At 52.5% G+C, this 13,500-nt stretch overlaps 1 protein-coding gene across 3 annotated transcripts in view; it reads right to left on the reverse strand.

Moving 5' to 3' along the window:
- Nucleotides 1-74: 74 nt before the first annotated feature.
- The window catches only part of TRPC4AP (transient receptor potential cation channel subfamily C member 4 associated protein), a 78,019-nt gene continuing 64,593 nt past the window's right edge, over nucleotides 75-13,500 (reverse strand). For 2 of the 3 annotated variants that reach the window (XM_024742890.1, XM_024742889.1), the window contains exons 10-19: nucleotides 11,314-11,445; nucleotides 9,174-9,232; nucleotides 7,494-7,595; nucleotides 6,223-6,306; nucleotides 5,056-5,146; nucleotides 3,841-3,981; nucleotides 3,172-3,280; nucleotides 2,438-2,550; nucleotides 1,220-1,426; nucleotides 75-1,015 (exon numbers count right to left, since the gene is read on the reverse strand). In XM_024742890.1, coding sequence (XP_024598658.1) covers nucleotides 878-1,015; nucleotides 1,220-1,426; nucleotides 2,438-2,550; nucleotides 3,172-3,280; nucleotides 3,841-3,981; nucleotides 5,056-5,146; nucleotides 6,223-6,306; nucleotides 7,494-7,595; nucleotides 9,174-9,232; nucleotides 11,314-11,445 — 1,176 coding nt within the window. In that variant the 3' untranslated portion in view covers nucleotides 75-877. The other variant, XM_024742891.1, reaches the window with a different exon arrangement.

Here is a 13,500-nt window from a genome sequence, read left to right on the forward strand (position 1 = left end):
TTCTCATTCTTTGGGGTTCAGGAGGGGAGGGGAGCACGTGGTCTCACGGACAAAAGTCAGGTCCACATCAGTCATTTAAAATAAATTCTTTAATAGTCTCCATTTAATTGGTTTATTTGTTGTTAATAAATTGGCAACACACGGAGGGGCCGAGGGTATGCTCCCAGGCAGGCTCCTGCGCGGGGTGGGCTCAGGCAGGAGATGCTGCCCTGGAGCGGGGGGGGGCCCGGGCACAGCCTCCCTGTGCTCCAAGGGATGGAAAGAGAAGGCCCCTCCCACTTCTGGGGGAACCCATGAACACAGCGGCCAATGAGCAAACAGAACCAGAGGAGCCAAAGGAAAACAAGGGAGGGAGGAAGGGAGGGACAGATGGGCAGGCTTGGGGGAAGGTAGCGTTCTCTGGTGTCCCCCACCCCTGCCCAAGGGCTCAGAAGCCTTTGCCTGGGTCCAAAGGCCAGGGCAAGCTTGGCTCACAGATTGGGGGAGGGTGCCCTTATCTCCCTCCCCACCCCAGGACTGACAGCCAAGAGACCGGGCAGGAGCTCAGACAGAGCTATTTTTAAAAGTCCCCTTACCTCTGGGTGGGCCGGGACCCCAGGGTTCTGAAGGAAGGGTGGGCACAGTGTCCCTGTCCTCGTCATGGAGATCTTGAGGGAACTGAGGCTCCCCATTGACCCGGGGCCCTCAGACCCAGGGGCCAAGGGCTTCTAGACGCTCCCTCCCACCAAGCCTGTACCTGAAGACCTGGGGCAGGCGGAGAGCAGCAGGGAGGCGCGGGGTGGGGGACAGGACGGGACAAGGCAGGGCGTGAGGCACACGTACCCACGCTCACCCGCGCTGGCCCAGGCCCAGCAGCCTCCCAAGGCCTGGCCCAAGATCACTCCTCGGTGAAGTCCCTGTCTATGTCCATGTAGGGCTCCTCGATGTAGCTGACAAGGGCAGAGGGTGACTGGCGGTCCGGGTTCAACAGGATGGACACTGTCTCTTTCCAGTATGAGAAGCTGATGCAGGAGCTCTGGGCAAAGAGAGACGGGCTGGGCGGGCGCCTGGGGGACCCGGGTCGAGCCCAGCACCCCGTGGGGAGGGCCTTGGTAAGGGGACAAAGAGCTGCCTGCCACAGGGTCCAGGCGGGGACCAGGGACCCCAGATGCCCCTCCGAGGGGCCCTGGGTCTGCGTGCCCGCAGCCCGCCCGCCACCCCTCAGGGGCGGGGCACTCACGTTCTCCAGGCAGGTGCTGTCCTTGTCCTTGTGTAGGTAATGCTGCTGCCAGAAGCGCAGCAGGTTGTGGAAGTTGTTGAGCAGGAAGCCAGGGTACTTCTTGCTGTGCTCCATCCGCTGCAGCAGCCGCAGGTACAGGGGCAGCCGCTCTTTCCGTCGGGCCAGCATCAGGATCACCAGGCTGGTGTTCAGGCAGCTGACATTCTCCTGCAAGCACCAGGCCATCCAGGTCACACACGTGCCGGCAGCCCCAGGGGCCCCGGTGGAGCGGGGGTGCCACTGGGCAGGGAGGACGGTGTCCCTGGCGGAGTCCAGGGGCCATGCACTGCACTGCCCCTGCAGAAAGCTGACAAGAGGACTGGGGAGAGGAACGATGCTGGCATCCTGGCCCAAGTGCCTTCCTGGTCCCTCACCCCACGCCCCCATCCCCACCCTGGGATGTTTCCGGTGGGAACGGTATCATCAGTCTAGTTAGAGTCCACTCTTCTTCCAGAATTAGCTCAGGCATCGCTTCTTCCCAGGAGCTTCGAGCCCTGGGGCGGCGGGGTGCACGCGTCAGATGCAGGTGTCTCACTCCGCTTCACTCAGCACTAGACAGGCAGCTTCCTGAAGTGTCTCAGACTGTTTCGTTCACTGTGCATCCCCAGCCCAGGGTCTCGCCTCAGGAAACGTTAGATGAAGGAATGAAAGAACAACCTCTGAGTATTACCCCCATTTTAGAAAAGAGGGGTGTGAAGCTCGGAAAAGGGTCAGCTGCACAGTTATCTGTGGAAGGAGGTGGGAGTCAACATCAGGTCCAACCCCAAAGTCTGCACAGGAGGCTGGGCTCGGAGAGCACTGAACTGGGAGTCAGAGCTCAGTGCCCATCCTGACTCTGCCCCAAATCATCTGTGACCTTGGAGCCTTGCTCCCTCCCTAGGCCCCTTCTGTAAAATGGGGCACTGATCCTTATTGGAGAAAAGTCCTCAGAATAGCTGGGAGGGTTTCCCAGGAACCAAGGGATGGGTCTCAGGAGATGTATTGGGTTGGCCCAAAAGTTTGTTCAGTTTTAAGTAAAAAGACACATTTTTCATTTTCACCAAGAACTTTATTGAATGTATTCATTAACCAAACGAACTTTTTGGCCAACCCAACGCTTCTAGGGTGAAGGTGGCTCTGGGATGAGAGTAACTGCTTCCAATCTCCCTTTCCCTGTGGCAGGTCTGCAGAGCCTCTCACCTGGGTCAGCGTCTGCACGTGGATGATATTGATGAGGCGGAAGAGGAAGGACATCTGTGTGGGCACCTGGGATATGTAGGCAAGCAGGCGGCACTCGGACAGGACCTCTGCGACTAAGAACAGAGAGGCAGAGGTGTGAGCAGCAGGTGTGGAAGCTGGTCTGCGGCTCAGGCCCAGGGGACTGACACCCAGGCTTCTAGTCAAGCCCACCTTGGGCTCTGACTCTGAAGCTGGGAGCCCCCACTGTCAAAACAACTACAGAAAGTGTTGGCTGCAGCAGGAACAAATCTCCAGCTGCTCTGCCACCCCGGCTAAAGCCTGCGTTCTCACTAGAGCCCCTGCCAGGAGTCCGCTTCCACCTTTGCCTTCGGTCACGTTCGGGGACCGCCTCTCCCAGAGGCCCTCCCCAGGCTTCACCACCTGGGGGCCTCTCATCCCAGGCAAGTCCAGGCCAGGAGAGGAAGGGTGTGTGTTGTTTTTTGCATTTTGCTGGAAACAGTGTTTTTTTTTTTTCACCTGCCATTAAGATGTCACACATGCTCATCAGAGGAAGCATGGATGATAAAAGTAAAGCCAAGAAAATCACCCTGAGAGCCACCGCCTTGACCCCAACCACGTGGGTGTTTGGTGCAGCTACTTCCAGACATTTCTGTCTCCTTGCTAGAGGCTGGGCGTTTGACACCAATCGCAGCCACACTGGACCGATTCACCTTGGCATGACGGCTTTTTCTTACCTTTCATGTCCACCTGGTTTTCGAATCGGTCCAGCGACAGAGTGACGCAGCGCACCAGCATGTTGGAGTCCACCAGCGAGCTGTTGATCTGCTTCAGGAACACCTGGAACTGGAGCGGAGGCTGGGCTGACGGGGGTGGGGGGTTCTCGGCTGGAGACGGCTGCAGGGGGTATCCCCGTACCCTGGCCCAGCTGTTTCCAACAGGAAGGCTGAAGCTCAGACAAACCTGTGCCCTGCCCTACCACCTAATAAGCAGCCCCAGCAAAAGAGCTCGACTCATCTTCTGACACTATGTCCAGTGTTTTCTGCACTGAAGGGTCTACTGTCATTTCTACTTCAACTTGTCTGAGCTGGGTTTCTGCCACACACATCCTGTGAGCCTAACACACCGGGCCCAGTCCTGCCCTTCTGGGGCTCATCACGGCACCCGGCACACTGCATCAGACCCATTTCCAAGCCCACCTGCCCACAAGCGGCTGAGACTTTCATCCCTGTGTACCCAGGGTCTAGCACAGTGCCCGGCACACAGCAAGGGCTAATGAATGTTTGTTGACAACTACCCGCTGACTCCCCAGGACTCTCCAATTTAAAACCAGCACCTGAAGACTGGGCTGCAACATAGCTTCTGGATGATGTGGCAAACCACACGGAACCATGGAGTAGACTTACCTTTGCATCCGTGTTGATGTATTTATTAAATCTCTTGAATGCATCAACATTAAACTTCATCAGCTCCCCCAGGAGGTCAAAGTAACTCTGGAGCACATCCCGCGACTTGCACTCACTGTCCACAATGCAGTAGAGGATGTGCTGGGGGTGGGAGAGGACAGGGTGAAGGCAGGAAGGCGGCTGATCCCGGGGACCAACAGGCACATATGGCTGCTGCCCCCAGGCTGTGCTCACCTAAGCTGCCCACCACCGGCCTCCCCCAGCCCTGGCACATAGCTCAGACCACGTGGCATTAGCTTTGAGCAAGCATCCAGGTTGATGGAACCTGCTCCCCTGTCTAGATTCTCATCTGAGGACGCTGGTGGCTCCCAGGGCAGGGCCGGGCCTGACACACCTCACCAGGAAGTCGGGTGTGGGGGGAGGTTGGGCTATGTAGCCATCACCTCTCTCGCTTGCCCAGGTCCGAGCTAAAGTGTCTGCAAGACGGCCAGGCTCTCCAGCTCGTAGGGAGGTGGCCGTCTCCAGAGGTAACACTGGCCACTGCCCGAGCACTGAAGCCATTCAAGTGAAGCACAGGGTTTAAGAACACGAGACACATTTTGACCCCATGGTTTGTCTTTATGTTAATAAAAGAAGAAGTTCACACTAAAGTCAGTGAACTTTTATCAAGAACATAAAGCAATTTATTAACTCCTTGAGAAGGTTTTCTATGACAGTTAAACTGTTTCCTTTTTCATTTTTATTTTCTTGAAGTTGTATATACCAATTTGGATCAGTTCTTTTCCTTATGGATTTTTATAACAATGCATGTGTCAGTTTCTTATTTGTATCCTTTTTTTTACCCAATTGTAGCTTTGGACATTTTGCCCTACCTCCCTTCGTAAATTTTGCTTTTTCTGGAGGCCATTTTTCAAGAAAGGGAAATGAACTTTTAGTCAGCAGCAAAATATCCTCAGGGTCAAAAGGCCTTGCTGAGCAGCTTTACAGACTCCTGTAATCCTCCATGGCCACCCCCAGATCCCTCAGTCACCCGTTAGGCACCCATGGGGAACCCAGAGTTGACAGCTATGGGGAAGTACCAGGGCGATCTGCACTGGCATTTTACAATAAAGAGATCTGGTCTGCTCTGCCAGCTGTCTAGGTCTCAGGACAGGAAAGCAACACATGGGGCTGGGGAGAGGGACACCCGACACCCTGGCTCCTCCGGGCCATTACCTCCAGAAGGCCTCGCTTCAGCAGGAACATCTGGTCTGCATAGGAGGTGGTCCCTCGGAGGAAACTCTCCACAGCCCGGGCTTGCCAAAACCTGCGACCCAAATGTTGACCCCTGGCCCAGGTGGCTAAGGCTGCCCTCTTCTGGCCCATGTTCTATTCACCAAGGGGCTGGGAGATGTCTGCTGCCTTTTCATTTATCCAACAGACATTTACTGAACGTCTATCTACTAGGCATCGGGCCTCACACTAGGCATTGGGGACACATCAAGGCTCCCCATCATCAGGGATCTGACGGCTCAAGGGGGGAACAGTCCTCCATGTGGTTCATCTGGAAGGAGCTGTGTCTTGGAGAAGGCAGCATCTAGGATCAAAGGGCTGGCCCTGTGAATCACGTGTGAAAACACACTCTAGCCTCTGCCCCTTCAGAGGAACAGGAGGACATGGAAGCGAGGGGCCGGGAATGCATAAGGGAACCCGACAGACGTGTGGACAGACCACCGAGCTCACTTCTGATGGGCTGTCCTAGAGAAGAGGTGGCTGATGTTGACTGAGTGGCCCCCGAGGGCAGAGCTGGGATCCATAAGGGGACGTCAGGACAAAGCAGGCTGAGCTGACAGGGGACCCTTGGGGATGGAGCCTACTGACAGCTCACACCCACCCTGATGGAATGCATCCCTCACCTGCTACTGCTGTCTGCAGCCTTTAAGACTCAACTTAGATGAGTCTAAGGAACTGAGGTGCCCTCCCTGTCCGCACCCGCCCCACCAGCCTTTCCTTTGCTCCCACGGCTCCCGGGGCAGGTCCTGGCTCCGAGCCTTTCCACACTGCAACCCCCACACAGGTTTCTTTTCATGCTTGTTTCTCACAATGCAGGCAACTCCATGTGGGCAGGGGCTGTAACTCCCATTTCTCCCCCACCTGTCCAGCACCAGCACAGAACAGGTGCTTGGTGAATGCTTGGTCAATTCTTGAAACACGCTGGTGGCACACAGCAGGAGCTAGTGAGTACGTGCTGAGTCAACACAAGGGAGACGGCAAACTCCCTCTCCCTGACAGTAACCAGATGTCCGGGGTAGAAGCTGGTGACTAAAGAAGGTCATTCTAACAGCTTAAGAAACACTTGGCTCCTGGGCCTTCAGGAGTGGCAGGTGCGTGTCCCAGATCTACCTGAAAGATGACTCAGCTGGCTCCTTCTTCATGACCTGCAGCAGACGAGTTAATAAGCCCCTCTTCCCATCACACACCAAACTCCTGAAATAAAATAGACAGGGACATATTGGGGGCAGATCTGAGAGGCTGACAGGGGCCAAATTCCACTTGGCCGAAGGACTGTGTCTTGGGGCCCTGTGGTTGGGTGTCTCTGCTGGGGTAGGTGGGTAAAAAAACATGGTGACATTTCCAAACCTACAGGATGTCCTCCTGCTCTACCTGGGTCCAGAGCACCCTAAGGACTCCTGCAGTCTCACAACTGAATAGCCAAGTGCATTCTCACTACATCTCAGGGCAGCTTTCCCTGCCCAAACTCACTGACAAGTGATCAGAGGCCAAAAACACAACCAGAGTCACACAGGGCTCAGAACTGCTGGAGAGAGGGCTGCTTACAACAAAAGTGGGTTTGAAATACCATGACAGAGTCTAGCAGATGGGGCAAAGTCCGTGCCAACAGGGTGAGGCAGGGAATACCCTGGGCCCCAGGTTCAGCTCCAGCTGGCCTTGGACAAGTACCTGAGGCTCTGGGCCTCCGCTTCCTGGTCTAGGAAGCAAAGACAGTAAGTGAGGAAATGACTCAGGTTGCATTATCGGGGAGAGAGGGCCAAGCAGGCAGGGACTCTAGGTCCTTAAACTTCCCCTTCAAATAGAGCAGCTCTACTATTCACCCACTACAGGTGTTAGGGTGGGACGATATTCACTTTCACTTGAACAAAGATTTCTGCTACTTTAAAAGTAAAAACAAACAAACAAACAAAAAAGGCTGGAGAATTACAACTCCTGTTGCTGGATACAGTCCCCCCTCCCTCCCCTGACCCCTGTGAGCCTGTGACTTCCCTGCTCCGCTCTAGAAAGTGAGGCAAGTATAACCCAGCTAATGGGACTTGGCAGAGGGCAGGAAAGGAGCATGTCAATGAAGCTGAGTGACAAGGGAGAGAGCAGAGTATATATGACCTGTGGGAGGTGACCTGAGCCCCTGCTCCCCACTCTGTAAAGTGGAGGTGACAATGGCACTTCCCTCCAAGGGCTGCTGTGGGGCTCCAATGAGATAATGCAGGTGACGGGAGGACAGTGCCTGGCACAGAGGAGCCCTCAAGACACTGTAGCTACACGTGAGTGAGAAAGGACAAGTACACACACCTGTGTGCACCCATCCCATCTGGGAGCCCTGCGACACGCAGGAAACCAGGGTGGGCTGTGGGCCACAGATGCACCCCAGCCATGCTCACCTGTCAGTGTTGAGGACGGCTTCCACCTCGGGGATGTTGGCCTTGAGAGAGATGGCGCTGAGTTCATTCAGCTCTTGGTTGTTGAGCAGTAGATACTTGTTCCTGAAATAAATGTGTTGGAGGTGGTAAAGGACAGGAACTGTGGCTGCCGCATCAACACTGGGCTAGCCCCCTGCCCATTTCCTGTGGAGGGAATCCGAGAAGCCCCGGGGTGCCCGCCCCCAACGCCACTTACCCCGAGCCAGCATTCTGTGGCAGGGCACACAGCCCGCTGCTCTCAGGCTGTGGGAGTCTCCCTGGCCCCAACGCCCACCCTCTGCCTGCCACGTCCACTAATGAGGCCCCTTTCCTTAGCATCTCTAGGCCTTTCTTTTGCCACTGAACATTTCTATTTAATTTCTCAAAGGCACTTCCAACTCAGTGATGTCCAAATCAAACTCATCATTTTACTCAAGACTGGCCCTGTTCCAGCATTCCCACCAGGAGGCCTGAGTCGGCTGTGACACTCCCTCCCTCCTTTCCCTTTCATATCCAGGCCTCTCGTCACCCAAGTGATGTGGACAGAACCAGCTTCCGAAATGGTCTCCCCACAGGAGTCAATCCCACACACAGCACCCAGAATAATCTTCAGATAACTGGAATGTGATCATGTCACTCCCATGAAAAATGCTCCCACATTTTCGCACTGCTTTAGAATATATAAAATCCAAGCCTGAGAACATGACCCATCAGATTTAAGAATCTGATGAAAGCTAGGGGCTCAATTCTTCAGGAAAAAAAGGACACATTCAGAACATATTGGTGCCGTTTTTCAGGGCTGACATACTTGCTGGAGCTTGAGGCCTTCAGACAGAGAACCTCTCAGAGAGGATGATCAACATGATCCAGACAAAAGCTGCAAAGTGAAGGCCCCTGAGGTCACATGTGTCCCCAGGCACGTCCTGTCAGCTTATACAATATTTGAAACGAATATAAACCAGCACTTAAAAATCAGGACTTTTCACATAAAGCTTAATTTCTGGCTTTCCTTGGGGGAAAAACTCAGAAGCTATGCAACACTGGGCCTTGTTTCCTGTACACCAACAGCTGCTAAGAGCTGAGCAGTGGCTGCCTGTGTGTTCCAGCTCACCAAGGTCTCACCAACGCCAAGGTCAGCTGCCATTTACCCCTCCCCTGCACTTTCCTTATAGCAGAGAATCATTCTCCAATACATCCTCCACCAAACACTGGACAGTATAAATAAGAGGGCAGAGTGTGTTTCAAGGAAAACAGGGGAGAGTACATCTCCTTGTACAGGTGAAGAATATTCCATCTGCTCAACATGCCAATACTCGGCCCACTTTGGCCATCTGAGGTTCCTGCTGGCCCCTGCAAATAGCCAAGCTCCTGGCTCAGAGGGACAGACGGCTGAGAGCTGTATTGACCCCAAGGGTAATAAGGGGTCAGCAACTTCCGCACTCACTTCCAAGGTGGCTGTGGGGCAAGGGGAAACTCAGTGTAGGGCCTGGCATAAAGGATGGGCTGCACAAATGGCAGCCCTGATCATGGAAGTGCAGCCCCATGCAGTTGCCCTGAGGTGAGAACGGCGCCCAGGTCCTCCTGAGCTGAGGTTAGCGATTAGACAAAGGGAAAAGAAAAGACAACGAAACAACTCTCCTCCCAGGGATGGCTCGTACTTACTCATGGTGGTCGCTGAAACTCTGGAGGAGCCTCAAAAACTGAATCTTCAAGGTGATGTCCTAAAATACATGTGCATCCTCGATGTTAAAACCACAGTCACAATGTTCCAAAAGAAAACAAAAGGCTCTGGTGACAGCCTGGATGTCACTCTGCTTCTCTGAGCCCCTGTCCTCGTGCACAGTGAGGACTTCTCTTTAGTCAGAAAACCCTTTGTCCACATCTGGCCAACAGGAGATTAAGCTAATGTAGACCCTTCCTGTTAAAAACACCCCAACATACTGGATAAAAAATAACTGAAATTGGGCTTCTCCGGTGGCACAGTGGTTGGGAATCCACCTGACAATGCAGGGGACGTGGGTTCGAGCCCTGGTCCGGGATGATCTCACAAGCTGTGAGGCAACTGGGCCCATGCACCACAGCTACTGAGCCTGTGCTCTAGAGCCTGTGAGCCGCAACTGCTGAAGCCCGTGCACCTAGAGCCTGTGCTCCACAACGGGGGAGGTCACCGCAGTGAGAGGCCCGCGCACCACAGGCCTCTGCTTGCCGCAACTAGAGAAAGGCCCACGGTCAGCAATGAAGACCCAATGCAGCCAAAAATAAAATAAATTTTTTAAAAAAAGTCTTAAAAAAATAACTGAAATTATTTTAAATGTGAGGCTAAGTTCATAGGAAATTCCACTAGAATCAGAAATAAAAGGACCGAGTTCAGAGCAGTGAGCAGAAGAGCTGATGGCTGGCAACTCCGGGTGGGTGGAGAAGTGGAAATGAGACTTATTCGGGCCAGGGCTTGGGTTTCAATGCTCTGCAGGGACCAGACAGAACCTTGGCCCCTTGGAAAGCCTGCAGAATGTAAACATTTGGTGAAAAAAGGGTTAGAAAAACCCCACCTACCAGCCCAGGGAGCTGGCAAAGAAGCCTGTCTCTGCCAGGGTGCTGCTGGTGGTGGAGGGGAGCCCCCAGGTCCCCAGGAGGACCCTGGGCTCATACTACCAGAGTGGGAGGGCAGACACTCAAATGAAACCTTGCCCTGGGATGCTGTGCCCCCGAAGTACCTGGTAGACAAAGCCAAATGTTCTATAGGACTATTTCCAGGGCCCAGGCTACACAGGTACTCACAGGGAAAACAAGCTCCCCCTCCCCCGAAGGTGACCTACAAACAGTACAGAACACAAGGCAACACTCCACCCCGAGGTGAGTCTGAAGACTCAGACACAAGTAGCTCCCCATAAGCAATCCAAAAAATACCATAAAAAAGTATGTTATGAATAATTAAAGAGGTAAAATTAAAGACAGAAAATGCAACAGAAGAACAAAATATTAACATAATGAATAAAAGACCACATAGCTTTTGACAAAGATCCAGACAAAATGTCTAGAAATGCAGAATATATTCACTTGAAATTAACTTAAATGGATGTGCTGAAAGGTAAATCTGACAAAGCCAAGGAGAAAAACAGTAAACTGGAAGATACGGCACTGAGGAAAGTCCCCAGAATGCAGCTTAGAGACCAGGGAGGACCGTGTCACTGGGCCTGGTGGCCGTGTGGCACTTTCCCCCTCATGCTGATAGCCGATGATCCTTCTTTTGCAAGAAACAGAGGCTCAGAGATTCAGTGACTTGTTCAAGCTCTCCCAAAAGGCTGAGTGGCACAACAGGGCTCCTGACTCCCAGTTCAGTGCTCTCTAGGGCACCGTGAGAAAGACCAAGCAAAGGTGAGCCCTTGACCCTTAAAAAAGAGAAAACCTCCTAAAGCCCTTTTTGGAGGCAGACCACTGGCGTGGTTCTGGAAGGCAAACCTACTATCAGTGGATGTAAATTACAATGGGATAGAGAACAGAATGAGGAAAAACTTGCTGTTCCGTAGCAGAGAGGGTAGCCCTGTCTGGAGGAAAGTGAGTGCCCTGCCCAGAGGTGAACAAGGGAAGGCTGGCTGGAGGGCCTCAAAAGGGATTTCTGGATAGGTGAAGGGTGGGGGTTAGATCCTTCCCCAAGGTGGCTTCCAATTATGGGGTTACACAGGCTATGACTTTCAGTTTCTGCTCTACTCTCAAAGAATGAAATCTCAAAGGGCCAACAGCAGTTCTTGAAAAAACTACTTCTGGCAAGCAAAGCCCATCTGTCACCAGGGTCCCTGCTCACCGGGCTACAGTCACAGTTCTGGTTGTGACCGTGGAGGACAAGGGCAGATGCTGAATGCTTCCTCCAAATCAGTTTGTCAAACAAATTGTTCAGCCCAGGGATCAGCTTGAACTCCGCGATCATTCTGTGAACCTGGATGGGGCAGGAAGGCAAAAGCATTAAGACAAATGTGCTGTGAAGGCCTATCAAAGCCTGGGCAGGTAGGTACCATGAGGCTTCAGGACGAAGAAAGCATTGCTGAGGTTTAAAGAAAACAGCCACACTTACTCTACCCTCACCACCACTCCCACTACGCACAAACACACTTTTAAACTCTCTAGAAGGAGACACTAATAACTGGTAAAATTAGATGCTTCATGGGAGAACCCTGAATGTTCAGGATCAGAGGGGAGAAAGGCCTCACTTATGCTCATTTACACCTTTTAATACAGAACTATGTGAATTACTGACCTATTAAAATAATTTTTTACATAACATAAAACAAAACTATTACTACTTTTCAGGGCTGTTTTAAGGATAAAGTCAGAAAACATATGTCTAGTCCAGAGCACAGCCCCAGTACTTACTAATTCCCATTTTACAGAGGAAAGGCAAGTTTAGCAGGACTGATGTGGCCAAGACAGGGGTGGAAATGTCACCCTAACTCAGGTGTTCTGATCTGAAAGCCTGTCCCTTCCCCGTCCACCACAGGCTGGTGTCTATCTTGGGAGACCAGAACTTGACAGTGCTGTGACTCTGGGCAACATTCTTCTTTAAGCCTGAGTCCCTTGATGGAAAATGAGGGCTGATGAAGCTGTTGAAAGGGCTGAATGAGGTAACAGGAGGGAAGCTCAGGGCCTGACTTACAGGAAGCGCCGGAAAAAATGACTGTTGTATTGATTCTTTTCATTAGCACCAGGGGGGTGGAACTTATGACACTTGGTGAGCATTTCCAGTCTAGTGATTTCAACTTAGCCAAGACTGGTCAGAGAACCTGGCCCGAGTGCATAATAATAAGGCCACTCCAAGGAGGAGCTTCTGGGGAAGCTGGCCGGGGGACTGTCCCCTGCTGTCCTGGTCTAGGCGGGGTCTGTGAATCCATGTTCCCACAGTGCCTGGCACACAGTAGGAACTCAGTTAATGCTGACTGTGCAAATGAGGGCACACCAGCACAATACTGGTTCTCAGGAAGGCAGGGTTCTGAGGCCAGCTGATGGTCCCTCCCAAGGAAGCGGCGGCTGTTATCACAGTTTAACTGAAGACCACAATGATTCATAGGAACTTGGTAACAGGAAGGCTCAGAGAGCAGGGAACTGCCATGGTGAGGGGATAGAAAGAAGAGCCAGGGCAGCAGAGCTTAAATCCTGGCTCTCACGATGCTTGAGATGACTGAGAGCAGGGCCCTTTTTTGTATCTTTGTTTTCACAAGCATCAAGTGGGGTAGAGGTCACCACCTGCTGTATAACTTACCAAATAACCTCAAATTCAAATATGAATGACTATGAAAGTGCCTCAAAAAAGAAAAAGCACTCAACACAGGTAAGATATCGTGACTAATATCTTTTATAAGAAATATATTCCATATTACAGGAAGGAGCCCCAGTGCTGTGGACATCAGGGCAGGATCTCATCCAGCGTCCTGGTTTTAAATGCCAACCACAGGGTGACGACGCCCAAAGTTATACCTCCAGGCCTCTCCTCTCCCCTAACTCCAGGTGCAGGTAAGCCAAGTGCCAATTCTAACAGACACCTAAACCTAACTTGTTCAAACTGAACTCCTCCCCATCCTCCCTTCAGACGTCTGCCCCTCCAATCCTTACCCACCAGTCTTAACCATGTCAATAAATGGCAAACCATTCCTCTCACCTGCTTGGAAAGAGGTAAGGAAGTTACCTTTAACTCCTCTCTCCACTTATGTCCACATCTAACCTATCAGCAAATCTTACCTGTTCTACCTTCAAAATAGATCCAGAACGCAAGCACCTCTCACCACTCCTGCCACAAACATGCTGGTCCTAGCTACTGTGAGCTCTTTCACACAGCAGCCAGAGGATGGCTTCCCATTTCACTCAGAGTATAAACACAAGAGCCCTTAAATGGCCTATGAAAGCCCAATGCGACCTGGCCCCCGCGCGACCCCTCACCCAACCTCTCCTCGCTGCTGGTTCCTGTCCATCCCCCAGCTTCCCTGTTCCACCAACCCACCAG

This window comes from Neophocaena asiaeorientalis, unplaced genomic scaffold (genome assembly GCF_003031525.2).
Source record: "Neophocaena asiaeorientalis asiaeorientalis breed wild unplaced genomic scaffold, Neophocaena_asiaeorientalis_V1.1 scaffold82, whole genome shotgun sequence".
Taxonomy (NCBI): Eukaryota; Metazoa; Chordata; class Mammalia; order Artiodactyla; family Phocoenidae; genus Neophocaena; species Neophocaena asiaeorientalis.